The 27936-nt window shown below is 45.5% G+C and overlaps 3 protein-coding genes across 3 annotated transcripts; 1 reads left to right on the plus strand and 2 right to left on the minus strand.

The window, feature by feature from the left end:
- The first annotated feature begins 791 nt into the window (after positions 1 to 791).
- Positions 792 to 20890, plus strand: LOC128709672 (centrosomin). Its single transcript, XM_053804679.1, has 9 exons — positions 792 to 883; positions 14574 to 14614; positions 15699 to 15967; positions 16106 to 16690; positions 17460 to 17651; positions 17747 to 17782; positions 18362 to 19350; positions 19381 to 20528; positions 20598 to 20890. The coding sequence occupies exons 1-9, from the start codon at positions 792 to 794 to the stop codon at positions 20888 to 20890; spliced, it is 3645 nt and encodes a 1214-aa protein (XP_053660654.1).
- Positions 20891 to 22810: 1920 nt separating this feature from the next.
- Positions 22811 to 25472, minus strand: LOC128709674 (ubiquitin-associated domain-containing protein 1). The gene is made up of 8 exons (XM_053804681.1): positions 25177 to 25472; positions 24494 to 24786; positions 24266 to 24426; positions 23867 to 24072; positions 23485 to 23806; positions 23247 to 23411; positions 23047 to 23185; positions 22811 to 22989 (listed from the first exon to the last, which is right to left on the minus strand). The coding sequence occupies exons 1-8, from the start codon at positions 25470 to 25472 to the stop codon at positions 22811 to 22813; spliced, it is 1761 nt and encodes a 586-aa protein (XP_053660656.1).
- Positions 25473 to 26634: 1162 nt separating this feature from the next.
- Positions 26635 to 27936, minus strand: LOC128709680 (40S ribosomal protein S8). Its single transcript, XM_053804690.1, has 4 exons — positions 27933 to 27936; positions 27516 to 27622; positions 27040 to 27439; positions 26635 to 26744 (listed from the first exon to the last, which is right to left on the minus strand). Exons 1-4 carry the CDS (start codon positions 27934 to 27936, stop codon positions 26635 to 26637), a joined length of 621 nt encoding a protein of 206 aa, XP_053660665.1.

The raw sequence follows: 27936 nt of genomic DNA on the forward strand, positions 1-27936 counted from the left end.
ACACGAACTGTCACAACAATGGCCCAATGACATCTTCAACCAAGGTGTGTAGATACTTTGTAAAAGAGAAAACTGATCTAGAGAAAAAAATGAATTGAACCTGTCCTGAAGGTACACATACACAGCATATTAATTTTTATAAAAAATAAGAACAAATAATATTTGTATAATGCTTTGATGATCATGCTCATGATGACTTTATTTTGTGTGAAAAATAATGTATTTGTTTTAAAAAAGATATTTTTAAGATTCATGGAAATTTGGCATCAGAACTACTTTACAAGACGTTTCCATCAGAAAAATTTGATAAGTAAACGGATTGACTTAAAATAAAGCTTGCATGATGGAAAAATTAAGCAAAATACATTTTCTACGGAGAAATATTTTTACTGTGAAAATGTGGTTTGAAATATGACGAACGCTGTACGTTTCATGCGCCCGGTGTGCCAGCCACAACACAACAAAGCGCGAATGTCAACCAGACGCCGCTTTTTGAAAAACAACGGCAAAACCCGCCATTATGCCTGCCTCCGCATTGTTGCTGTAATTTGTGTATTGTGTAAATGAAATTTCATTTTTGTGCCAAGTTTTGTTGAACGTATCGAAACCCAAATCTAGTGCAGTTCGTTTGTAAGTAGTGTTCGGTTAAAGGGTAATGTTATTTTCGTATCGTTGTCACCCAGTGTTGAGGTGAACCTCTTCGCGCACAGAATCGGTTGCATCTCCTATCCGGTGGAAACGTCGCGGCCGAGTTTTTGCAGTACGTTCACGGTTGATTCCTGACACAGAGGATGAGCTCCAGTGTACCGAAACTTAGCACCTCGCTGGACGAAAGTCAGCTCAGCCAGGTGCGGGAATGCTTAACCAGCTTTGCCGACCATACGTAAGTAAACATATGCTGGAATGCCCACTTTATTTCATACCATATGTACCCTCTACAGAAGACGGTTATGAGTATCCCATGCGTAGTCGGAATTACGCTTGTTGTTCAAAGCGGTCTAGCATTTCATAGTTGGGTGAGATACGTTCGGACTTAATGTCGTGCTTGGCCAACAGCTGATCGCATCTTGCACAGTGCAGATACTCACTGATTGGTTGCGACAAAAACCACGACAAACAGCACAGTGGCCAACAAAACAGGAAACAGGAAGCAACCGTTGACGACCAGGTGACACTATTCGAGTGCGATCTAACGATCGGTATCTGATGGGCACCACAATCCGGACAGCAGACGGGTTGACCTCCCGGACGCCAGCTGGTTAGTGACGTTTGATAGAGAACCGATCGTTGCGATTCGATTGATGCGTGTGGCCGAGGTCGTCGCTCACGGTTTGATGGAATGTGTTCTGTATCTTCCGTACTACTGCTGGTGCCAATGAAACTATTGTGAAGATCACTTGCCCGAGACCCAAGTCGTACCCTGCGAAGTAACACTTCAGTTTCGGAAATTTCATCTTCACTGGAAGATGAATGGTTAATATAAGCTTCGTCCTCCTCCTTTTTGCCACCGGTTTGCGTGTCGTTCGTCATCGTTGTTTTTGCAGCAGAAATTGACGTTGTTTCATAACCGACCGTCTCCGAATGTTCGTTCTGCAGGTGCGCCAGTAACCGTGTTGTGTCCCCACGCTGGCAATCAAAGAGCAATCCACAGTAGACACACTTCACTTTCAGGCTATTCATCTTCTTTGTCTACAATGTTGAAAGCGTACTGCTTATTGCTTATGTGCATGTACACTGTTCAGCACCTTTTTACATAGTAAGCCATGCTTACTGTGAAATTGATTTGAAAAAATAGAATGTCTGCTTTGAATTGATCTGTTTTCTTATTCTATTTTTCGGTTGTGTGCCTGTTTAAAACTAAATGCATGTTGTGCCCTCGTAATGAATTAACAAAAAAAAATCTACTCTGTTTTTTAGCTAAACACATGCCAGCCACATGCTGAAAAAGTAGAAAACGAAAAGAAAAACTCAGAAATAGAAAACATCTGTTGTGCAAAGGAAACACATTTCGAAGGAGGAGAATTTCCTGTTTCCTGCGAACTACCTGGAAATGGGCCGCCAAGCATCACAATGCTCAGGGTGATCCTTTTTTCCCGACCTCTTAACGATTTTGCTTTCCATCTTCAGCGGTTTTGGGTGTGTATTGCTATCATATACGAATGCAGCCGGCATAAGGCGCTTCCGATTACCACGTGCGCTTCGGTATGCTATCAGGTCACATCGCATCCAACCAGCACACATGTTTGATGGCTCTCGGTGCAACATAGCACCAGGAACAACAGATTTCAATTTCTCCATCACAGTAGTCCACTACCCGCGGCGGTATGTTTTGAACAGCGCTGGTGCGTTGGTATGTGTGTGCCCTCGTCCCTTTCTCTCCCTGTGCACGCTCGATCACATCTGTTGCATTTGAACCGCGTCATTGCACGCACAGAGTGTGTTCAATGTGCCATGGCCCGAAAACGACACTCTCGCTGTGTACGCTGAGAGCACCCTTTTATGTTACGGGTTCGGCCTCCTGCGAACGGCCAGCACATCGTCGCACTGCATTAAAGCTGTGAGCCGCGTTTTCCATCGTACAATGCGTAGAACATGAGCGGGCCATACATACAGCGTGTATGTCCGTTACACTCAGGAACGTTTGCCGCGTGGTAGTGGTAGTGTTTCACGTTATTTTAGGGAGCGTCGTCGGTCGCCTTCTTGTACGCGCGCACACGTTTATCTATCCCGGTCATTCCAATACACGCAAAAGACACGGCCCTGTCACGACGACGATGCTGCTGCTGTGGGCCACACTGCCCCGTGCATCGGTCGCCGTTTATTAGTATTCACGTGAAATCTCGGAAGTACAGATCGCGGAGCGGAACACGCCACGGTCCCGTTGAAGATATTACGCTTTTTACCCACGCGCACGCTTTCGCACAATCGGTGCGATAGTTTACATTGCTCGGGAACAGTTTTAAAGTGTATTTCGGTTGCATTTATGATATCGTGTGGTGTACATTTAGTGCAAGATAGTTTCGTTTGCTGAGTTTTCTTCGGCGGCACATTGATGGTATATTGTCGGGTTGATTTGTTTGAGCAGTAACGACAATAGCGTTTATTGTTGTGTCCAATCAGGCGGAAACGTATGATCACGCGGTGGTTTTGCAGTGGTGGTCCGTTCTGGTGGCGATGATGTGGTGTTTGATTGTGAAATTAGATATCTTCCACTGTTTGTGCGGTCTTTCGCACACTGCACGATCTATGCTGCATCTGCTACCCTTTCCGTGTGAGAAATATGTTCCATGCTTCTTCCAATGTGTGACTGTGTGCGTCGGATGATGTATTTAAATCATGGCCTGCGTTGATTAATTTGATGTTTTTCTTAACGTTTGACATTTCTGTCGAATAAATATAAATGTGTTTACTATTGTCAGTAGTCTCCAAATCAACAGAAAACACCAAAAAATGTAATTTCGTTCAAAATATGTTTCTAAAAAAAGAGTATCGAAACTTTCTCTAAAACCCAACGCAACACAGGCAAATCTTCCTCCTAAAGCATGTACATCAACCATGCTTATCCAATTGTGCTAGCGTTTCTATGTGTGTTGGTGATGGAATTAGTGGCAAACTGCTGATGTTCATCAGCGGAAGAGTATGTTGTAATGGTTGAAGGAAGGATGCTGGGCCGTGTACCGTAGTGCTCTCGCCCTTTCGGATGATATTCTGCTCACAGCACAGCATACACCGACCATGCGCACTTGATGGTATCGGTTTCTCGTCCCACCCCACCACAGGGCGCCACGATATGGCCGTTTTTCCTCCCAAGCCGAAGGCCCACGTCCAATGACAGTACACACGCGAAACTAATTAAAAAAGTTCCATATTATTTACGACGTCAAAGAACCCCAAACGTGCTCCGAACTTAACGCCATTCTAAGTGAGAATTTAGTGGGACCTCTTGGTTTGTTATGTGCTAAATATAAAAAGACTAAACAAAAATGTTTATTTAAAAAAATAAAACGCCCGCCAATATGGCAATGTGACGTTGCAGAGCTTGGTGGAAATGGTTTTGTAAACAAAAACAGTCACACTGTTGGTGGTTTAACTTCGGGAGTATTTGCAGGATGAATGTGCAGTGCAAATATCTTCCTGCTGACGGCACGATGCCATAAGAACAGGACGTGAACAAATAAATAGATAAATATTCTTGCAATTGTGCTGATTCGACCGAGTGGCTTTTGGTCACCCAATAGATAAGTCCAACCACTTATCTTAAGCTGCAAACTCATTAGACATCACCGGGTAATACCGCAGTGTGTTATTCGCTCAAGTGCGCCGTAATTTGCATTTTGCCCGAGATAAAGATCAAGCAGAGGTAATTAACAGATCAACTGTGGCCAGTGTTACCGTGGTTTTCCGTTCGTATGTTTCTTCTTATCTTTGGGTGTTAAAATGCATCGATAAAGTGCAAACCGTGCGCGTGTTTGCTATTTCCACGATCGGATCGGATCAGTGCAGTTGAAGGCAAGACAATTTCTAAAACTGTCTGACACAACAAAATCGCATTGGTATCGCAGTGGTGTTGGTGTTTATTGATGAGTCATCAGTGTGCGGCCGCTGTGGAACGGTTTTGCTCGCTTACCCCTCGACCTTAGCATCAGTCTAGTCCCCCCGAACCCCGCTGCTGCTGCAATGCCGATGAAAATGGTTGCTTCTAATCCCAAATCGGTCGTGAGTGCCCGAAACGGCGATGGGAAATGCACCGCCATGCATTTCGGCACGCAAGAATAGGACGAACAAAACGTGCCCGAATGGCGCAGGAGATGCAGGCACGCTTCGCTGCCAGGGAGTATCGTTCTGGTCGGTCAAGGTTTTCCTTCCTTTTGTTTGGCAAATGTGGAGCAGGTTTGTGTTTGTGGGACCGTGGAGGAGGATGGCTTTTCGGGGTGCCGGGTGGTCGTAAAGCGATGACCCTCAACGTGTGGAGATGCTGGGCGTTTTGGAAAATTTCTATTTTCGGATTTTGATGAGCAGATATTTGCACATCAGGAGTTGTAAAATGATTATTTTTTTTGCAATGGAAAAACCATCATTCTCAGCACTCGGACATAATAAAATATTTGGTGACTGGACAAAATTGTTGCGGCAAAATTGAGCCTAACCTAAACTTTGGTCTATTGGGGAAAAACTTCTCTGAAATTGATTAATAGACAAGATTTGTTCACAGATTTGCTTAATATGAATCCTCAGTATCGTCTGTTCGTCGTCTTCCAACTATGTGCCTTCCTTCTGCTGTAATATCCCAAGGGATTGCTGGATTCTTTGTGCGGTGCATCGTACCGGTTTCGTACGGCACGCGAAGCACTGAATCGTGGCAATTAATTTACCGTGTTTTAATTAGAACCTTTAAACCGCGAGCCGAGAGCAACCTCCACAGCACACACCATTCATTCGGGGACTATGACGGGGAGATGTATTGCTGCGGCCCAGTACGGCACTATGATCCTCTAGTGATCATCATCCGTTGCTTGCCCGCAGCACGGTGGCGTGCTTACGTGTGCGGTCCCATTTCCATTTCCCATCGCATCTTCATTTGGTGACAGGAAAATGCATATCCAATGACAGCCTAGAGAGGGACACTCTAAGGAACCGCCGAAAGAACGGCCACAGTTTCCCGAAGGCAAAAGAAATAGAATGAAGCGATACATTGGAGAGTTGGATCTCCAAATTTTCCTCACACGCGCGCAACGGTCGGGTTACAAATGGCCTCAACGAGTTCAAAACCCGCATATTTCGCTTGTAAACCCCGAACCCGAACCGAAAACGAAACACCCATCTCGACGGCGGAAAAGGATGTGTTTGATCGACAGTGTGGGGAAGGTTTTTTTTTTGAAAAATTTTTAAAAATAACAACCCCCTTGCCTCCTACCGCATGATGTGCGCGGGGCCATGTGGGGTGGCCCGTCATATTGTCGATGTAACGTGTTCGTCCACACGGCGTGCTCGGTTTTCTCCCGCCCGGATGTTGTGCCTTTTCGTGCATCATAACGCCATCTGCAAGGGCGGTGATCTATTGTAACAGACGTGCCGCGTTGTGTACGATCAAAGACGGTGTGGGATATATAAGCTTCCTTTCTTGCTGCATTTCGCCCGTTTGGATGCCAATCAAAACAAACTATAAATTATAAGCAAAATACGTCGGATGGAGACGGTGGAAGATACATGGAGCTGTTGTAAAGATCACTTTTGGTTAGATTTCATTCTAACCACACTTAGCCAAGACTTGAAGAATTTCAATCAAATTGTCGCTAGTCAAATTCCCTCCGGAAAAAAGAATGAATTTCGTAATAAGAGAAGTCACCCACGCAACTTCACGGGTCTCGATCGTCAAGCAATCGCACAGCTGCGTTAATAGTGCTACCGGCGTAACGTTCCATAAAATTTACTGTAAACATTTGCGTGTAGCGCTTGGTGATCATTCCTCACAGGGGATATTTATAGTGGGCACGGTTTCAAAACAAAAGCCCGAAATGGTATCAAGGCTTCGGGCAGAATATATGACACCAAACCTTCCAAACTACGAGTGAAGTTCTTACCCTGAAGGAAAACCGGGGATTGTTTTGGGAACACTATGTGTAAAACCCGGAGCTCCAAGTATCCGGACAACTGTTCGCTTAAATCAAATTTGAACGAATATCCCTTAAGTGGATCGCTTACCCCACCATACCATAAATTTGTACGATGCACTTAACATCTCTTTGCCCTCCAACAATGTTCGTTGCATCGTCGATCGATTGGTCTAACTCACAAAGATTCGTATTCCCCCAATACAATCTGGTATGAGGCGCTAAGACCGAGAGCGTAATCTCGTCTCATCGACCATCGCCTCCGAATGCTCATCACTGGAATTTGGTGGGATTTGCCACCGGCCGATAATAGCGTATTAGTGTATCCCAATCTAATCTCGTCAGATTCCGCTGCCCGATGACGTTGTGAGGCATCTAAAAAATTTCTTTCCAACAGAAAAAAGAAAATGGAAGCGATCCACCGAATGAGCTGTTTATTGCATTTTTCCAACACCGAGGTTTTACGGCTTTTGTATACGGAACGGATCCGCCCTACGTTTCTATGCGGCTCGGTGTGTTCCGCCATGTCCCACGGACGAGATGTGCTGTGTGCGAGATGTGTCTAAATTTAAATCACAACTTCTCCTGTGCGGTGGTAGCGTATTGCGTCCATCCATCCATCCATATTATCCGCACCGTGCGTTACCGAGGTGCGTGTGGCGGTATCTTTACCAAACGTCCACGACCTCACCTAGCATTGCGACGTAGCTTAGGTGCTGGCGTTGTCTTTTTCTTCCTGCGAAAGTCTTCTCCGATCCACAGCTCGTTGGTCAGAATTTACCTTTCGTCAATGTGGACGTCTTCTTGAAGTTGCCAAGATCTTCGCCTAGGCGGTGTCTCGTGTAGCGCACGTTTCCCCGTTTGAAGTACCATGCCTCGACGCATCCATTGGGAAAAGACATCTTCAAAGGGGGCACTCCGTCACACGAAACAGTACCGGTTCTCTTGTGGAGAGATCGCGTGGAGCACGTGTTGCGTAATCGATCATCTCGATCGGAACGATTGGAGCACGTGGGACCCGCAGTACCGGACGCGACGGCGAATTGAATCGAAATCACTGGAACAACGACATCACGTTGTTGTAGCTCCGGAACATTGGTGGCGTACTGCCGATCACCGATTGAATGCTAATTGTTCGCCTAGCAGTAGTATGCTCAATATCGTACGCGATCGTTCGGTGAGGCATGGTTAAACTGCATACCCATCCTACGCATCGTCCACGCCCACGTGGCCGACATAGTTGCTCATTGAACTACGCGCAATGTGGTCGTTCATGTTTGTCACTTCGTTCTTCCGCACAGGGTCGTTTGCATTGTGCTATAGAAGACGTTAATTTTTGTGTAATTTCGATTTGACCTGTGTCGACCACGTCCACAACAAGTATGCAAACTAGTGTTGGAGGAGTTTGGCGACATACAGCTTGAGAGGAAATTAAACATTATTCTCTTCCCCACGTGTTTTAACACCCTTCGAGTGAATTTGAATTATACATCTCATGCTAATTAGCTCACAATAGTGCGCCGCTCATTTCGCACACGCGCGATCGCCTTCGGGGTGATCGCAGTTGAGTGTTTTAATGTGTACAATATTTACTTTCCAAATATACAAACAACCGTTCTACAATGAAAAGGAAACACAGCAAACCAAAACCAAGCGACCGTCTAAGATAAATGGTGCCAAAAACTCTTGCAGAAGCTACTAAATCCTGGCTGCGCCAACGAAAAAATAGTTCAACTAACCGTTTCAAAGTTCTCACGACACCGTGTCGCCGGCCGCCATTTAAGCAATCGTTGCGTCTCGTTTACACGACGCAAGGTGCACTTCTGTGCTGGTATGCGTTTGTGGTGACCGTTTGCTGCTGTTGCGTTTGGTAGACAGGTTAGAGCTTACTAAAAGTCAAGCATCTTTTAGCACAAGCGGGTGTGTGTGTTTGGTTCATCCCTTCAACATTCCTCTGCCGTGTTACCGCCCGCCAATCGATGTTTGTCGGACAAATGGTTGTAAACACACAGCGGATGGCGTAGTTTGTTGTTTGTTGTGCATGTCTGGGATGGTCAAAGCGAATGTACGATTTTCAATAAATTGCATTTTGTTTACTACCAAACTCAGTGCAACTGACGAGACAAAGTAACTCAGCGTCTAGACACTATGTTTCGATCCGCCTGTACCGGTGGCGACTGTTGAAGTCGTGCGATTTTAGGTGAAGATCCACCTCCTTTCGTAGCTGGTGTTGATACATTAATGTTAAACACCAATCAAAAAGATTGAGTAAGTTTGTTTACATGTACTCTCCCCTGCGGTACAGCAAGTCTTTGTGCACAAAACATCAATAATATAGAACAACATCAATTTCGATCAAAAGGCGGAAAACTAATTTCGGGATGCAATCCAATTCAATACGCGACATTAATCTCGTTTTGGCAGACATCGGGAACTGTATGGTTTGATTTTCTCATTCAGCTACTCTATTTTTAGGACCATTGAAATGCCGCCCGTAACCTTCACGGCGTCGCGTACCCGATCGATCGTCCAAAGGCCACACACGACAACAAGTCCGGTCAGCTGCATAACTCATTCGCGATCAATAGTCCCATCCGTTCAAAGGTCACACCTGGGTGGTGTATGTGATTTTGATGCTGGATTAGGATGGACATTGGCATTGGATTAGCTGTAGGCGATTTGCAAATCAATTTACCCGAATGTTCCTCCGGCTTTCGTGTGACGTTTGGGACAGATACAAATCCTCAGACTTTAAGGATAAAAACGTTTACTGAAGTACTGTCACTAGCCACACTCGTCGCAGACTTAAACGAGCTTGGCTGAAGGGATGCAAACACACAAAAATACCCATTTGGAGCCAACACCGATAGCACGAAACACACAGTCGGGTTACCATGGCTTTGGCGCATAGTGTAAACAAATTCCACCGCACCGTACCTACTGTGAAGCCGCAGGTCCTTCCAAGGCGAAACCTTTCCCGAACATTGGGAACTCGCCATTCGGAGCCGTTGGTGTCGATGTGTGGTCGGAAAGTCACTCACTGGCTCGAGGCAACTGAGAGACCTCCTACGGTGGAGCGTACAATAGTGACCCAGTTCTAACGCACCGCAGGACTTGCAGTAAAGGGAGTAAAGCGCAAGCTGCTTGTTTAGTACACCACAACACACGCTTGCTTGCTTGTGTGTCTACCTTTCTGGTGGCAGTGGTAGTGTTACGGTTGAGACACGTCCCGTTCGGATTGTCGTCGTAGAACCCTCAACAGTACTGTCGGTACCACCTTCATTGCATGGCTGTGCTCGGTCGGGTGTCCGGTCCAATGTTCAATCAACACCGAGGTGCAATCGTAAGAGAACCGCGTACACGCATTGGGTTGAAGCAAACATTCAACCGAAAATAAACGTCGCACTCTGTGTGGAACTGTGTGTAATACGACGGTGCCGAGTCGATGTAGGTGTACCATCTCCCAAACAACACAAGTCCCGACATCATAACAAAGCAAAGGTATGTGGGAGTGAATAGCTGGGAGGAATATGGTTTCCCTGCGTAAATCCAAAGGTTTTGATTCAGTACAATAAGCAAAACGAAATTAAATTTCCCTCTTATTAATGTCGAGGATATTATATAGCCATGCCAAGTACAGCCAACTCTTAGTGGACGTCATTAGTCGTCAGGTTAGTCAAACCCCCATCAAAATCTGTTGGAAAACGTGAAAAACAGCATGAATTTCGAGAGTGGAGGCGAGTGTTTACATAAGGAAACTCCCATTCGTCATCATCATCCATTTTCGTTCGCACGGGGAAACTTCCCACCCACCTCACCCGTTTCAACCGGAAGCATTAGAAGGTCGGAACAGTAGCGGATTGATTGCCCAACCGAACCAGTTCGTGCTGCGCAGGGCGCGTGTGTTGAAAGATGCAACTGTTAAATACATCATTATTCGCCGTTGCTGTGTTGTTTTATAAAGTTTCATAATGAAAGGCAGCAGTTGGGTTGTGTTTCGTAGTGTAGCTAATTGATCGATTTTAGGGGACTGCCGTGTGTGTAAACAAATGTTTCTGTCTACCAGCAGCACGGCATCAAGGGATTTCCCTTTGGCCTCATTTTTACAACTATTTTCGAGCGAAATAGCACCGGACACTACGCCGTTCTTCGGACAATGTTTCAACAATGACTTCACGAGAATGGACGAACTGATTGTTCATGAGCTGACAAACCTTGACGCTACATTGGACCCGTTCCCCGTTGGAGGGGCTTAGAAGTTGTTCTGGTACAACATTTTAATGTTATTGTAGAATTCATCACTGCATAACTTGGAGAAATATGGTTTGCTTCTGCTTGTTTGCTCACAGATGCGGGAAAATGTGTTGTCCGATGAAATCATCGTCTCTCGTGCTCTCGGTACGATCAACGTTGACTAACGCCGAACCAGCGCTGATTTGTTGATTTGCGTCTGGTTCTGTTTTGATTTGTATGGTATGGCTGTATTTCTTACTTGCAGTGCAAAACATGCCGATGAGGCTGAGAAACCAACGGCAACAAAGCGACGATTGCCGTAGAGAGACCTCCTCGACTTTGCAACGTGCGAAACAAGGCACCTCTTTGACTTGTTATACATGAATTCCTTCTTTTTTGTGACTATTTTTGCTGTTCTCAATCATATTTATTGTGTGGTGCTGCTGTTTGTGGTTTATATTTGCTGGCATTTGGTACGGTTGTGTATCGTTTCCGGCGCTAATGACAATTGATCCGCAGGAAATGTGTTAGACGATCTGCTCGGTCGGGCCACAGCTTACAAGGGAAGGAAATGTACTAATCCATTTCAAGCTGCCATCATTTTAATGTAAACTAGCATGGAGAAAAAATTGTTGAACGTCACATGTTGTTGATGTGGAAAAATGCTTCATTCATCACACATAAATTTTCCTTATTTTTCCGATTATATTTGTTAATAGCCTAAAATTATATTAATTATGAAATTAATTCTAAAACGTCCAAACGTACAGCAACAGTTACCGAATAGTGAAAATCTATTGAAATTTACCGCCTTTATCCTATAAATGGGTTTAACGGGAAGCATTTATCATAATGAAAACATAAACACCACCTTGGTCCGCTGGTCTCATTGTGCCACGTGCTTCGCTAAGCAAATAATCATCACCACCAGGCGCCTCCACCAGGCACGTGTACCAACTGACGTTAGATCAACGATCGCGATATATTCGGGACCTACATGCTATTGATTAGTGTTCAATGCGCTATGTGGGTTGTTAAATTTTAATGATGTATTCTATTTTTAGTTGTTTAAAACAAGCCGTTTGTATAAATGAAAAGTGAGTAGGTGCGTGTGTGTGTGTGATTGTGTTAAAAAATAATGCATAAATTGTTAAGTTAACAAAAATGAACCATGTGTTTCCGTGGTAGCAGCATCCCGCAGCTATTCCGTCCAGTTGCATCCGCCCAGGATGGTGCCCAAAACGATCGTTAAAACCCCGATGGGATGCCCTATTGGGGAGGGGGGGTGGTTTAGTGTTGTAGTGTGCGTTTGAGTGTTTAAGTGAAAAGCTCCACAGGCAAATCCGCAGACAGTTCATTATCGTTCTCCGCTTTGGCAGCACCACGAGCCCGGAGTTTGGGTTCTTCCGCCAAATGCTTACACTTTCCGGTACGGCACACAGATCTGGCACACGCTTTTGAGTAAAGTGTGTTACTGCGTGGGGGGAGAGAAAACAACATCCGAAAGGAACCAATTTTTATGTGCCAAAGAACAGTGACCAGAAACCAAACAAAAAAAAAGAGTGCTTCCGAACGCGCTGGGAAGCAAAAAACCGATACGATCGGAGGGAAAAACACTGACGGTGTAGCAGCAGCAGCAAACAATCATGTCTGGAATCTTCAAATACACACCCAATCGGACGGCAGCGTCTACGCCGAATCGGCGATCAGCATTCGGCACCGGATTCGGGTAAGAGCGCAAGTGGTCCGATAAAAACTGAGTGATGTTGGTGGATGCATAACGCAAAAGTTAAAAATGCCCCCCGCCCGGGGACCGTTGAGATCGAAGTGATCCTCTCAACTTTTTCCGGGCGGTAATTCATTCGAGTGTGCATGCACAAATGTGGAACGAGAGTAATGGGCTAATGTAGAGCATGTGTTATGCTACCCTCAGAATGGGGTTTATGCAATACACTTAAGAGAAACCCTCCAAACACTGTTGCTCAAGCGGTAGTAAGCCATAACTGATAAGCGTTAAGTAGCATACAACATTTTACAGAATTTTGAGAAATCCTTGGACCAATTTCTAGGCCCAGCCGCTATTATCGTTAATGGGAGAAGCGTGTTTAGGGAAAATAAAACCCACTAATAGACCAAATCGCCACGGAACGGAATTTAGCACTAACGCAATGCTAATGGAAGAGTAGGGCTCACCTAAATCGTGTTGGAGTGAGTCACGTTCAGAACGATTTTACAGAATGTTTCTCAAATTTTATACTGTACTGGCGTACTGTAGGCATGCACGTCAAACAACATCTATTTTAATCAAATGTAAATATGAACAACGCACGCACTTTTGGGGATTATTGATTGCAGAGCGTCCAATAGAGAGAAATTCAAATACAAAAGGGGTTTTAGTTCTTATCTTTCTAAAAAAAACGGTTGGTAATTCTCAGGGAAGTGAGGGAGTAATGTCGAAACTCTCTAAAAAAATAGATTGTGTATGTGCGAGGACACAAAGACCGTCTTTTGGTCTACGAAACGGAACGATGCATGACTATTCTGGAGAAGACCCTCTGGACCACGCACAAGCCGCTGAAAAAGAGGTTAATAATTGAATCAATTGAACGCCGCGCTGTGTGCCGCCGGTTGATGAAATCATACTCTCAAATGATGAATGTACGAATCTAACCATCCCCAGCAAAAGATGCGACAATGCATCAAAATAGCAAGGCCAAAGAACCGCGATTTGTCTGCTTCCGTCTACTACCAACGTCCGAGCGAATGGTTTTACAGTGTGCGACATTGAAAAAGATCAACGCCCTGAGCGAATCAACCTGCTTATTAATGCACCGAGTGGGGGTATTTTGCACGCTGCAGCCAAATGAATATGGCCCCGCCAAACAGCCGCGGAAGCGAGCCAACACTCCACAATTAGAACACAACTTTTTGGTTCGGGCTGACCCAGTCAGCAGAGTCAGAGTTCTTTTTCCGCGTAGCGATCATCTTTGTAAAAGGTCCATGAGTATAGCGCATAAAGCACGCACCCATACGGGATCATATTTCAATTCCGGTCGACATCATCATTTATCTAATCTATCGCCGAGAGAGACCGCGGTAGAATGATTATACTCAGCGCAGCCACAAAACATTCGGATGATAAGTGTTATAAAGTGATGCAATTTCGTACTTAAAACACCCACCCAGTTACCCAGTCGGTCAGTCATGAGAGAGTCACCTATACGAATGGGGTGGCTGTGGGTGTGCCCTTTGTGTGTGTATGTTGGCCAATGAAATGTGGGGCACCCGATACCCGAATTCTTTTCAGAAGGAATATCGTGTGATCGTCTCCTCCCTTGCTTCGACTCGATCCAAACAATCATTTATAGCCGGCAAGATGATGATGCTGTAGCAGCAGCGTTCACCCACGGGTTACAATCAAGACGAATGGTCCACATCAATCAGACCATAAAAAAGAGGCAATATTTACTACGCCCTGTGGGCAGCAACAATCGATTTGATTTAAATTGTGATCTTTAGCGCGTAAATCTCATCTTGCGTGCCCATACCGGTGAGTTATGCTGTGTAGGAGAATCTTTAAACAGCATAGACGGGGAAGCAATGTTGTAACGAAAAGAGATTCTTTCAATGTAGTTTTTCAAAAGTAACATAAATGAGTGAAGCATTCAAGAGCTAGATCGATATTGTTTCTCATTTCAATTATGTCTCTGTCTCTATTTCTCTTTACAGAAGTCCCGGTGTACACCAGGATGCCACCATGGATAACTCATGTAAGTATAAGACAGTATGAGACATGAGTTTATGAACTTCAGTTAAATAACACGAATGTGGGTATTACAAATTACATTGATTTCTCAAGAGGTAGAAATGGTTTTAAACTAAAAGTACGACGATTCCTTTGCGTTTTTCTTTGAATAAAGAAATTCGAACAACTTGATTAAGTGTTGGAGTTCGTACTATAGCTTAGTTATGTAAAACTCATGCATAAAATACGGTAGAATTGTTTTAATCGGTACAATTACTTGAATAGGTAGTAGATGGAAGACGGAAAATTTAATTCATTTGAAGAATTTAAATTAGAGTTGAGTATTTAATTTGAGTTGGGGCGGCCCGGTGGCATGATGGCAGCGGCGCTGGTCTTCACACGAACGGACCGGACCAAAATCCCATCCAGGGCCAATCCCCCGTAGCAATACTCTTCGTGGAGATTTGCTTTGACGCACTCTCGAAAAAGATTTAAACCATTCGTTCATTAATTCATTGTGTTCATCACTAATCCATACGGAAGAATTGCTTTAAAGATCCCTGACTTCCAGGAACGGTCAAATTAGAATAGTGAAGGAAGAGCACATAAATTGAAACATCCACAACTGAGTAGTCACAGCATTATCAAATAATATGGAGCTTACTAGAACTAGCGAGTCTTGCCTCACTATACTGAAGTAACTGACAGGTTGATCAAAGCAGGCTTATTCTAGTACAGATAGTTTATTGCACTAGTCCAGTGCTTCTAATTCACGCTCAATTAGCAGTTTACATAATTACTATTAAAAAGGGTTAACAATCAAAGAAAAACATTCTATTGATAAAAAGTGCATAAAAAAAATGGAAGGAGTAAAACGAAAATTGTGTTGGAGCGACAATGAAGTTGTTACCCCAACTGATGAGCAAAAGGAAACAAGACAAGCCATCATCATGTCCAGTGGTTATTCGCATAAATCGTCGTCAACTGCACACATACACCGTCCATTCGAACCTACCTCCGGTATTTCAGCGAGTTTCGCAACTACATGCGCTTCGTAATGGAATCTTCCCGATGCGATTGTATAATTTGCGTACAATTTTCGTTTACAGATGCAATGGGATTTCGTTCTCCGTCGATAAATGCCCTCACCGGTCACGGTTCGCCCGTTCAGGTGCGATCGTTGCGCGACAATGAGGAGGAAATTTCGACGCTACGCAAGGAAAACTTCAATCTGAAGCTACGCATTTACTTCCTCGAGCAGAAGGCGGGCATCTGCACGGACAGTGACACTCCCATACTGGGTGTGACCAGCTCATCATCCACGACGACGAACACGTCATGCGATGGCAATTATTTGAAGCAGAACATCGATCTTAAGGTACGTATCCAGCCATCCCTCAGAAGTGCGGTTTCGGGGCAATTTTCCACGGATCAGTTAGCACGCGCAAAGCGGCCATAAATTGTACGATCGTTTCCTACGGTAGTCAATGATGTTAACGCACGATTAAACTTGCAGGTCGAGGTAGAATCATTACGACAGGACCTCCAGAACAAGCATGACCTGCTCTGTCAAGCGGCTAAGGCGATGGAAGTGCTGGAGGAAAGCCACAAGAAGGCGGAGGAGAAACACCGGGAGATGGTGAACGATTTGAACAACCGGATCGAGATGCACCAGTTGGAAATAAAGTCGCTGGAAAAGATGGCAAGCGAGTTGCAGCACCAGCATCGTGAACTGCTCCTGTCGACCAGCCGGGCGGGCCTCGAAGATGGAGCGAATGGCCACGCACGCGATGACGACACCACAACCGGCAAAGGTTCGATTCGCGATAATGTTGGTGAGAGTTTGCTAGACTTTCTCGATACGGTGCAGCAACACAGTGAGCTGAGTGTACAGGAGAAGCTGAAGGTGCTCGAAATGGACAACGCTGTACGGCAGTGCCAGGAACGGAACGAAGAACTGAGCCGCCAGCTCGAACAGCTGCAAACCGTGATCGACGAAAAGACAGCCAAAATAAGTCAGCTAGAGGTGGAGCTGGGTGAGTTGCGGTTTGAAAATGCGGAACTGCGCGAAGAGTCTGAGAAACCGCAATCTAATGTTGAGGTGAGTTATGGATTAAAGTGTTAAAAACGGTAACTTACATGTTTAAGGTATGGATTTCTATGAATGGATCCATTCTTTTCTATAAATTGCTCTGCTTAAGGAATCGTTTGATACAATAACTGGTAGCGAATGTTTGTTAAAAAATCGAAACGATCGCTCCATGATGCTCATGATCGGTAAGGAAATGACAGAAGCGACACTAAAATATTTCCAGCTGCAACAGCAAGAGTGTTTTACGGTAGAGAAGTCTATTGATGTAGCAAAATCTTCCCCAACCGACGATACTACGCCGATCGAGCGCACCAATTTACCAAACGTTTTCTTCCCTTGTGAGGAACTACAAAGCTACAGTGCCGTAAGGGGCAAAAGATACAGCAACTCGCCAACGGCCCAGCTCCTGTGCCGGCGCGTTATCAACGAATGGGTAAATCAATATTTCATTGTTGAATCACGGCCTGCGAATGATGAGTACCGAGCAAATTGCTGGAATGAAATCAATCATGAGCAAAAGGCAGATTGTCCCACCAGTCCCGTTCAGTGGTGTTTGCAAAAGTTGAAACTGTCGAGCGATGTTGTAACGACCGGCTTCTGATTTGCGACCCTTTTTCGCTACCAAATGAATTTTAACCATTCCAAATCTAAATTTGCCGATGAGATCACTAAATTTGTCACCATAGACTAATAAAGTTCTGGTTGATGTTTAGGTATGTTTATATCTGGAACAAAATGTTTTAATGTTTTGTGTATGTGCCATTCCAATTGTTAACAGATCGAACGACTTAAGCAGCAAAACTTCGACGTTCGTTCCGAGCTGGCCGAGAAGCTGTGCGTCCTCGATGATACGGAAGCCAAGCTGAGGGAAAAAACGCTCGAATGCACCAAGTCGTGCAAAATGGTTGAGAAGCTTATCAAAACAATAACCGAGCAGGACAAGGAGCTGGAAAAGTTTAAGCGAAATTCGGTAAGACGATTGCAGTTGATTCTTAAAATAATTTTTGTTTTGATTTTATGCTAATTCCTCTCCCTTTTCGCCGGTTACATCGTATACTGTAAAAGCCGGTAGAATTGAATGGTCGTGAACTGAATCGGAAGGTATATTACCATTTTTGTTTTCATTTAGACATGCAGCACTATTACTTTAATGCCTTTTTTTTGTACATAAATTGCATAAAACAACAAACTGCAGCCAAGCGTTCGTGGTGGAAAACCTAGTCCAAACACAATTAGTACAAGTCGCCGTTAGATCATCTTGCCATACTGAGCTCTCCTGGGCCCTTTTAGTTCGAGGTTCCCCCACCCCGTTCAGATGTCCTATTTATACTTCCTGCATCTATTCTCTCAAGTACTTTTACGTACATTATGGAATTGAAAATTGTTTTAAACTTGTTTAATCAAATCATTCACTGTGAGTAATATTTCTTAATAAGAAATTTTTTCATATCATCTTGGTGACGGAACGGGGTTTCAAAAGGTCTGTAAAATATCGAGCCAACACACGATGATTTAACACCACTTTCGCATACGTTACACGACCGCCTATCATACCTTTTGCACCGTCAACAGTTCACGGTTTTGTGTGTAATAATATAATTTAAGTGATTGTTTGTTTATATTATGATTATCTCATCTTCTTCTAATGAAACGACTTTACTTTGTTTCTCCCCCCTTTAGAACATATCACTTGCGTCCGAGCACGGTACAGTGGGCAGCAGTTTGCCAGTGGTGTCTGAAATCGTTGACCAGGACCGTAAACCTGTCAGCCAGACCGAGTACGATGCATTGGTGCAGCGGGCCAAGCTGCTTCAACAAAAGAATGACACACTCATACACAAGCTGTGTGGCACTGGCGGTGGCAATGGCGATCATCGGAACGATCGCAACATCATCATCAAGCAGTTGAACGATGAGCTCATCAAGGCGCGGGAAGAGGCAGAAAGGGCGCAAAAGTGGCGCAAAGAGTATGCGGAGATGTGTGCCATTTCGACGCATCGCTTAGAGGAGTTGGCCGGATTTCTAGATTCGTTGCTCAGGAACAAGGAACTGATCGGTTCACTGTCGACGGACAGCCGCAAAGCGATCCGCAATGCGGTGGATCGAAGTTTGGATCTATCGCGCAGCCTTAACATGTCCATCTCGGTGACCGGTCTGTCGCTGATTGGCAATAACAGTCTAGCGCAGCTTAGCTGTCTGTCCGGGTACTTGGATCATTCGATCGGCGATGTTGGAGGGCCTGGTCCGAGTGGTAGCGATGATGCCGAGGAGTATGACAAAGAAAACCGCATGACCAACATTAAGGGACAAACAATTAACAACCACAACAGCACTTTCGGTGGTATGAATCAAACAAAGCAAATGATTGAGACGCTGCGAGCAGAGAACAAGGCTCTGCGCGGTGAGTTGATGGAACATCAGCAGCAGCAGCAACGACCCCGGCGCCGTGAAAGCAAAGAGCGTAAATCCGTTCATGTCGGGGAGATTTATTCCGACTCGGAAACATGGTCCGAACCCGATCGGGGTGTGTCAAAGGCACGCATCGGTCTGGAGGACAGCACGGCGCTGAAACAGAAAAATTCGTCTACTGGTCCATCGGCCACAATCAACACGTCCGCATCCGGCGTGCTGGAGCTGAGTTCTACCTCCGACAACGAACCATTAGCGTTGTCCGGTATTTCCGGAGCAGGTTGTTTCAGTGCGCCACAGCGTAAATCGTTTTCAACGGTCGAAATTAAACAACTGCAGGATATGGTATCATCGCTCAATAGAGATCTACAGGATAAAAACGGAACCATACTCAACATCCAAAGCCAGCTAGTGGATATGGACAGTGAACTGCAGCGCGAACGGATGCGATTGGCGACCGTTCAATCCGAAGCGAACGGTAGCCGACAGCTGTCCGAACAGTGGGAACGAGAAGCGAAAGAATCGAGAGAAAAGGCTGAACGAGCGGCGGAACGGTTGGTCGTGCTTGAGAGTGACATCCGGCAGCGCGATACACTGATCGAGAAGCTGCGAAAGGAGCGCGAACAGGCGGCCGTTGATTTGCGTGTTGCGGTGATGAAGCTCGAAACTATGCACACCGAGTACGGTGAGCTACAGCAACGGCACAAGCGTGAGCTCGACGCAATACTGGCGAAGGAGCAGCAACAGCTGGACGAACTTCGCCACAGCTTAACCGAATCATTCCGCAACGAGTTGCAGTTGAAGCAGCAGTCGTTTGACACAGCGCTGGCCCAAAACTACATCTCCAAAAACATCCACCAGGAGAAGGTGCGCGAGCTGAACGAGCTACACTATCGGCTGGAGGATGCGCACAATGACATATCGACGATGGCACAGGCGGAAGAGACGCTCCGGAAGCAGCTGGCCGATTGCGAGCGTAATGTGCTGGCGATGAAGAAAAGTCTCGACGAGGCAACGCTCCAAGCGTCCAAAGCGGCGGTCGAACGTACCAAGGCGCTCAATGAGAAGCGTCAGCTCGAGAGTGAACTTGGGCTGGTGCGAGATGAAGTCCAGCAGCTGAAGGTGGAAAAGAACGAGCTGAACGAGCAGCTGCAGGCAATCGTGCGGGTAAAACAGAACACGCGTAGTCCACGGACACAGGACGGCGGTGGACACCTGTCGACATCGGGCACCGATGACGAACCGACTGGACGAAGGCAGCTGGAGAACTCCTCACCCGATCTGGGCATTGAGAGTGATCCTGGTCGCCTCTCGAACGTGGAGCTAGTGCACGGGGGGGAGTTGAAGTTTGCCACCTCGCCACAGCAGCGTCCCCTGCTCAAAACCCTGGAACTGACGAAATCGATGTCAAATCTGCTCTTGAATCCGGCCCAGGAAGGTATGTTGGAAATCGGTCGCACTTCCCATTGTGATCGATTGACGAATTCCCGCTTTCTTCTCTTTTCAGTCAAACTGGAGGACGGAGAATCGTCGTCGAAGGGTGGCGAACAGGAACAGGGTGAAGCAACAACGATTGTAAAGCACGACTGTGCCAAAATCGAGGTGGAATACCGGGAACTGTTGCGTCGATACAGCAAAACGCGCCAATGTCTGGCGGTGGCCTGCGACAAGATTAAATCGTCCAACAAGGTTAAGAAACAGCTCGAGGTAGACTTGAAGCAGCAGATCCACAAGACGCACGCCGTGCTGAAGACGGTGCACCGTAACATGGACGCTAGCGACGGAGGCAACGACAAGTGAAACACGGTCGATTTCTAGGCCTCTGTCGTGTGAAGAGAAGCACCCCATAACACCAATACTTACAACGTTTTGAAAAGTTTTAATCAGTTTTGTATATATAGGCAACGGAGAACGATGGGATGGGATGTTTTAGATAATTGATGGTGGTGTAGTTAAAAGAAAAACTGTGCACGTGACAAGGAAACTGTTCCATATTCCATTTCGACGTCACGATGTGCAGCTGGTTTGAATGCAATCCAGATGGTAAGACGCAGTGTACATTTTTACTTGAACGGGAATCCCATACATGCTGTGTAAATATGATATGGTGGCGGGTGTTATTGCGAGTTTGTAGAAATGCAACCATAGAGCAAGAATTTTACAAAAGCAGGTGTTGCAAGGTTGCACCAATGAGATTAGAGAGAGAGAGAGAAAGCGTACGAAGGATAGATCCTTGTAGTAATAGAAAGCGTTTGTACTGATTGATGAATGGTAGCGATTGACAGAAGAATGTGAGACTAATTTATTTGTGAGCTGTTAATTGATAATAGGTGTTGGTGTGCTGATTGGAAAAGGACTAGGAGTAGAGAGCAAAAAACAAATGAAAATAAATCCAGTACTGTTTGATAAGAGAAGAATGAGTACCGTCTTTTTATACCTCTATTGCCGGGATCTTTATGTTTTCCCGAAAGAAGGAACGCTTTCAGGGCTAATTTTGATATACTTCATCAAATTGAGAACAATCAGAATGGCTCCGAAGCCATCCGAAGAAGAATGGCTTCAACTCCAACGCCTGTGGTCGAGTGTCGTATAGCGATCGCTGAATCACGAGGATTCTGGTAGATTGCATCAAGCTCTTCAATGTCTCGCTTAGAGTCCCCGACATCTCTCGAAGATGCCTGGTGGTGGTCTGGTGTCGATTTTTTAATCGGCTTGCAATCATGGCAGTCCAAATATCCGGTAGGTATCTTTAGTCAGCTTGCTGCAGAGTTAATCAAACATTCCATTGCCTTAAGTCGCAGTGATTAACGCTGGAAGATGTGATGTGATAGCAATTGAGACAAAGTACACCAAACACGCAGTAATTTGATTGACATTCGTTTCACTATAGCCTAAGATCAAATATTTTATTTTTCTTTTGTCCTTCATCGGAATTGTTGTGCTTGTTCTCTTAAACTCTCCCAAGCTTGCTGCTATGTACGTTCGTTTCGGTTTGTGAATGCTCACAAGAAGTTCATACCATTTTAAATCACAAATCTTCGTTGACATCTTATAAAATATCTCGTTTTTGCTCATATAGTGTGCATCTTTGGCGTTTTCGTCACCACGCGCTCGTTTGCTTAAAGTCTATTCTTCGTACAATCTGAATGGGTGCTTATAATCTGTCGCGCTGTTATCCACAAGTGCTACAAAGGTACAACTATCTTAAAGCCTGTGCTTTGCTACCAAAGTAAACAAACAGATAACTTGACTTAGAAAAGCGTGTAACGCATGACTAGTGTTGTAGGATGGCTTTTTTCGTTTGTGTTTTTTTTTTCTTTTCTTCCGCCCATTTTAATACTATCGCATTCGAAACATGAGGCCAACAACGGTAAACTACTTGCTGTGAAATGCAACACGTAACTATGCACTACATCTTACAATTCGATCGTTGTCACGCCGGGCGGCAAAGAAGCACAAAGCACAAACGCATAAATTCTCAAGGCTGGCATTTGTTGTAGGCTTTTTACAAATGTTCCAAAAACGCTTTTAGTGTTTTCCACTGACCTCCACGATTGCCCGCAAAAGGGGAAGCTAGAAAATACATCTCATGCGTCGTCCTCATCGTCCCCATGTTGCTGTTACTGTTGCATATTTTTGTACGAAAGACTAGCGGTATATATTGACCATTGTTGCGGGGTTTGTTAGCCAGCTCAGAAAGGCCATCCGACGCGGTTCACATTACTGCTGTTGCTGTTGGCTGCTGCTGGAACTTCCTTGGGCATTGTTGAATTGATTGATGGCAACAATGTGTTTCTCCTCGTGGTACGTGCGCAGAATGTGTCCCAGCACCGATGACGTGTCGTTGTCGCTAAGCCACATAGTCATCGTGGAAGAGTTGTCCAACATTGAGATCAGTGCTAGGAATGAAAAATCTATTAGTACACGGAAACAGAACGCCACGTAACACTGCGTACCAATAAACATCTTCGGGTTTCCTAGACTAATTTGTACTTGTGGTGAACCCATCAAAACACGCAGGATCGGCGATTCTGCCGGCAAGCCATCATTTAACCCTTGTACACTTTTGGCCCGATTGCCCAGCAACCATTCACACTGTGTAGAGGGAACACATTAAAGGTGAAAAGATCCTCCTACATCACGAAAATCAACTTACGGCTGCCGCCTGATTGTTGTGCGTTGCTATCAATGCTTCACGAACGTTTTCCTCCTCGAAGCCCATTTCCGCAATGGAAGACACCAATTCCGGCATCGGGACGACTGTTTTCTCCGAGTACAGCCGTACAATTTCCAGCAAGGCAGCAATGTTTTCTCGCTTTATCTACAAGATAGAATATGTGTTAAATAGCACGGAAGCACAGAAACACGCAACACAAAGGACTGTTAAACGCAACTGTAAAAGGATCCACATGTTCCGATCCGTCTTCGCATTCCCCCTCATCGATTGAGTTCCCGGCAGATGATGGTGTTGAAGCCGATCGACTATCACTGTCGACGTTTGATTTCTTCCGTCCACGATGCAGTGCAACAACGGCAATTGTTGGTGCGGGACCATTCGTGTCGATCGCCGATTCGTTAGCCGCAGCATTTGCATCCGCCGGAATTTGATTCGCCATGGCGGAAGTGGACGCACTCGGAGCGGTCTTATCACAGTTAAAAAATCTCGACGTACTATCGTTCTGTATTAGCCAATCCAGCGCCGCCGGGAAAACGTTCCTGCAAAAGGAATTGAGAAATTAGTATCATCTCGGGGTAAGGTACTTCGATCGCACGCACTTCGTAATTTGTAAGGCTTGATTAATTTTATCCAACGAAAATCCCATTTCAAGCAGCGTCTCGACTGAGCTAATCTGGTGACGCTTTCGGTTGATGAGTCGTTGTTGAAATAGTGCGATCAGTTTGTCGGCACATGGTCCCGTCCCGTGCACGTAAGCGGACGCCCGGGAGAGTGATATCATAATGCGTCGGAGATCTTGTTGCAGCTGTGAAAGGAATACGAATCCGTCAATAGTATTTCACACAGTACAATTGATACTGAAAACGACTCATTGTTTGTAATCGAAATCAACTCCAGAATCGTATCCAAGTTTGGTTCAGAATTCGTCTCCAGAATTGACTACTAGCAACGCAACCGTATCTATGGTGACGTGGATTTGGGGCAAGTAAACAACTTACGTCTGATTGCAGCATGCCTAGATTAAAGTTAACTGATGCCTGATTTATGCGTGACAGTGGAATGTGACGAGTGGCTGCTAGTATCTCCGCCGGCGATGGTCCTTTAAGGCTTTCTTCGGCTGGCGTGGCATCGATACGCTTGGCCACAAGTAAAAATTCCTCTGTAAACAAACATAATCATCAAATTGTCATCTTTCTTCAAGCAGTTGCATTTCATACGATGCTTACCTTCATCATTAACATCACTAAGCAAATCGTCATCGCGGAAGATGCGCCTGTTGTGCGACCTTATCATACGGTACCGATCTGCCAGCTCATCCAAATCGGACGAAAAGTGTGGCATCGTGAAGGCATTGCTGGCAAATTTTTCCAGGGCGTACATTTTAAGCTGTCTCCCCGTTAGCGTACGAAGCACCTCCACGTCGACCATGCCACCTCGTGGACTTATAATGCGCAGCAAAACGGACTGTGTGGAGCAGTGGGCAGACGGGCCATCATCTTGGGTCTCTTTTTTAGTAGATCTAAAAGTAAAAAAAAAGAAAGAAAAATGTATAAGTGATCGGTGGAAGAAGAAACATCAGCGCTCTATCTCGGATTTCAATCGATTTTGGAAACGGAACACAGAGTTGCTTTTGGAGCGCGCTGTTCCCTCAACATGAATATCTCAATTTATCGTCCTATCCCTAGCACATAACGACATTCGGGGCTTGATGAATATTTAAACATCTACACTGACCTAGCATCTACGGTACGAACGAAACGAACGGTGTACGGTGGCTGTGGTTAACCAGAAGCTAAAGCCAATCAAACTCACAACAACTTACCTGGCGCTTTTATTATTTTTACGAGACCCGAACCACCATCTCAATACCTTATCCATCGGCACTTATTCACCTGCTTCCACAACTTACCTCGAACGCCATGATCCGCTGGTAGACGGTAACGGTTGCTGCGATTGATGATGACCTTTCGTTGCTGCACGTTGCCCATGGCGATGCTTGTGCTGACGTGATGCTGCTGGCTGATGTACGGGCGATACATTTGTTCCTGGGGTCGACGTACCGGACGACGGTTCCGGACCCGTGCCGGAAGAGACCGAACTGCAGCTAGATGTTCCATCGCCGAGACCGCGCGGTTGTTTGTTGCTGCGGGATTGTTGCCAGCGGGCACGTCGTTCGGCGAACTTTTCACGCATCCATGGTATCATTATTTTCCACCGAATTAGCCACCGGCCAACGTTGCACGGAACAATCAATAATAGAAAACCATCCGTAGAGCTGCTACCGCTGGTGGAAGATTTAGGTCAGGCGCCATCCTGCCGTAATTATTTCATTATCCAACCGCACTACGATTTAACACCGTGCCGTCTACACATGTCCACCCGGATGCTGCGCGCTTCGTTGGTGTGAGGTAGGAAGTGTTATTCACAGGAAATTTGTATCCAACGACGGGGCCCCTACTGCTTTTTTGCTGGAACACTCTCGTTGTAGCGATTTCTATTGATCTAATGCGTGTGTGTGCTTTTTTTTGCACCGCGCCGTTGACAACTTCCAGCATGCAGGCAGATAATTTTGGTTTATGTTTTGGTTCTTGCGCGATAGCCACAAAGTTACACGCGCAAACAAGCACAACAGCGGGTCAGCCCTCGGTCATGCTTTTGACATTAAATAGCAAAAATGTTTTTTTTTTTACACTTGAAAAACATACGATTTCAATAAGATATATATTTTAAAGAGAAATGTTTGCATAAAGGAATATTGAACAATTTTATTAAGATGCGTCGTGCGATGCATACGTCGAAAATTACATTCACTTTCATAAAATCATTTACTGGCTTCAAGTACATCATACAAACAGTGTCAGATTTGATAAAATACTGTTAGCAATGCTAACGAATTGGATAAAACCTTTTACCTTACTTATTCAGGATATCAGCAATACAGGATCATTTATCAACTGATGTGCATATGTTGATTTGAACAACCAATCAGCACATTTTCTCAACTTGTAGTGCCGTTTCAATGTTCTAATTGCGCCTATTCGATAGTCGTGTTTTGAAGTGTGATTCTAGACATATTTACAAATAAAACAAATCTACACTTCGAACAATTGTGGTTTTATGTTGTTTTATTCCTCCTTTCGACGCACATTTTCCATCCTTTAGTCTGCTGCTCTTCTGCAGTTGGCATTTGTTGTGCTAAAAAACTACGACGAGGAACGGGTCGTAGTAGCACCGCCGATCGATCGATTCCCTTTCTGCAATCCGGAAAACCATCACGGCATCACACCAACGTCCTTCTCCCAATTCCTCCAATACAACACACGGCAAACTGACCACACAACCCACCACAGAGCCATCGATGCGCTGCTTACTTGGACTTCTTGTTCTTGATCTTCTTAAGGTAGAATTCAAGTTCCTTGCCTTCCAAGATGTAACCATCGGCACGGCCAACTTGTCCGGGGCGGGAAGCGATACAGGCTGTAAAGGAGACAATACAAGTGTTTAGTAAGATGGAATTGTTAACTTAACAATCGAAGATGTGCATTTCGGCGCAGGTACGTGTGGAAGATCTTAATCAGTGTAACTATGACGATGGAGGATCATTTCCCACTGTTACCAGCACAGGCAGCTCAAAACGAGCACACCAACTGGCGAAATCTGCACCGAAGTGCAGACGTGAGTCTCATCTTGGCTATCATCATGCAAGAATCTTCCGTCGCCACACACCGAATTGCACACCCACTGTCGCCTCGTTCACGCCTCCTCTACATACCGAGCAGACGACCAGCGTTGAACTGTTCCTCCACCGCGGGGTCGATCTTGGCGTTCTTCTGGCGCTTCACATATTTCCGCGTGTTGCTCTTGCTACGCTTCTTGCTCAGCACATCCTCTTCGCCGGCCTTCAGCTCACGCTTCTTGCCCAGCGGCAGCAGGTAGTGGCTTTCGTACCACTGGCGGAATGGTGCGGCATCGATGACGATGATCGCGTTCTTCACCAGCGTCTTGGTACGGATCAGCTCGTTGTTCGATGCGTTGTACACCACATCGATGATACGTGCCTTGCGGGCCATACCCTCCGAGCCCCAGGCAAAGTTGCCCGAATCCAGACGGAGCGCGCGGAATTTCCTGTTACCACCGCGGGTTCGCACGAAGTGGACACGGTTTACACCAATCTGAAAAATAAATCAATCAAAGCACGTTTAATCGATTGAATGTTAGGGCCGTGCGATGTTAGTATGCTGAACTTACCTTGGTGTTGGCGGCCGGGCGTCCTAACTCATACTTCCTCTTCTTGCGGATGGCGGCCTTCTTGCCACCGGTGGCTCGCCTCTTATGATAGCTATCGCGGCTAATACCTGCAAACGGCAACGAGCCAAACACGAGAAACGATTAATCCACAATTCTCACCCGGCAGACCGATCATCATCCACGGGGTGCTCCATACGAATGCGGCGATGTTACAGCCATAACACAAATACATCGGAAAACGTGGACTTTTCAAACGGAGAAAAACACTGCACAAACCATCTCATTTCCCCACTTTTCACTCACTTTGTGTGGTAAGCTCTGCTGCGAGCCATTACACGCTCAGTCACACACTTTTCCGATGCATTTTCGTTCATTTCTGAGCACTAATTCCATGGATACGGGCAGGCGGCGACTTACCCAT

The sequence above is a fragment of the Anopheles marshallii genome, chromosome 2 (assembly GCF_943734725.1).
Source record: "Anopheles marshallii chromosome 2, idAnoMarsDA_429_01, whole genome shotgun sequence".
Taxonomy (NCBI): Eukaryota; Metazoa; Arthropoda; class Insecta; order Diptera; family Culicidae; genus Anopheles; species Anopheles marshallii.

Bases quoted from the DNA above. Each gene is read 5' to 3' on its own strand.
- LOC128709672 (XM_053804679.1), top strand. From the start codon at position 792: ATGAGCTCCAGTGTACCGAAACTTAGCACCTCGCTGGACGAAAGTCAG. The intron at 16,691-17,459 runs GTGAGTTATGGA...AATTGTTAACAG, and splicing joins AACCGCAATCTAATGTTGAG to ATCGAACGACTTAAGCAGCA. The intron at 17,783-18,361 runs GTATATTACCAT...TCCCCCCTTTAG, and splicing joins GTCGTGAACTGAATCGGAAG to AACATATCACTTGCGTCCGA.
- LOC128709674 (XM_053804681.1), bottom strand. From the start codon at position 25,472: ATGATACCATGGATGCGTGAAAAGTTCGCCGAACGACGTGCCCGCTGG. The intron at 23,412-23,484 runs GTTGCGTTTAAC...TCTATCTTGTAG, and splicing joins AACATGTGGATCCTTTTACA to ATAAAGCGAGAAAACATTGC. The intron at 23,186-23,246 runs GTAAGTTGATTT...CCCTCTACACAG, and splicing joins ACAACAATCAGGCGGCAGCC to TGTGAATGGTTGCTGGGCAA.
- LOC128709680 (XM_053804690.1), bottom strand. The intron at 27,440-27,515 runs GTAAGTTCAGCA...TTTATTTTTCAG, and splicing joins GCCCGGCCGCCAACACCAAG to ATTGGTGTAAACCGTGTCCA. The intron at 26,745-27,039 runs GTATGTAGAGGA...TCTCCTTTACAG, and splicing joins CAACGCTGGTCGTCTGCTCG to CCTGTATCGCTTCCCGCCCC.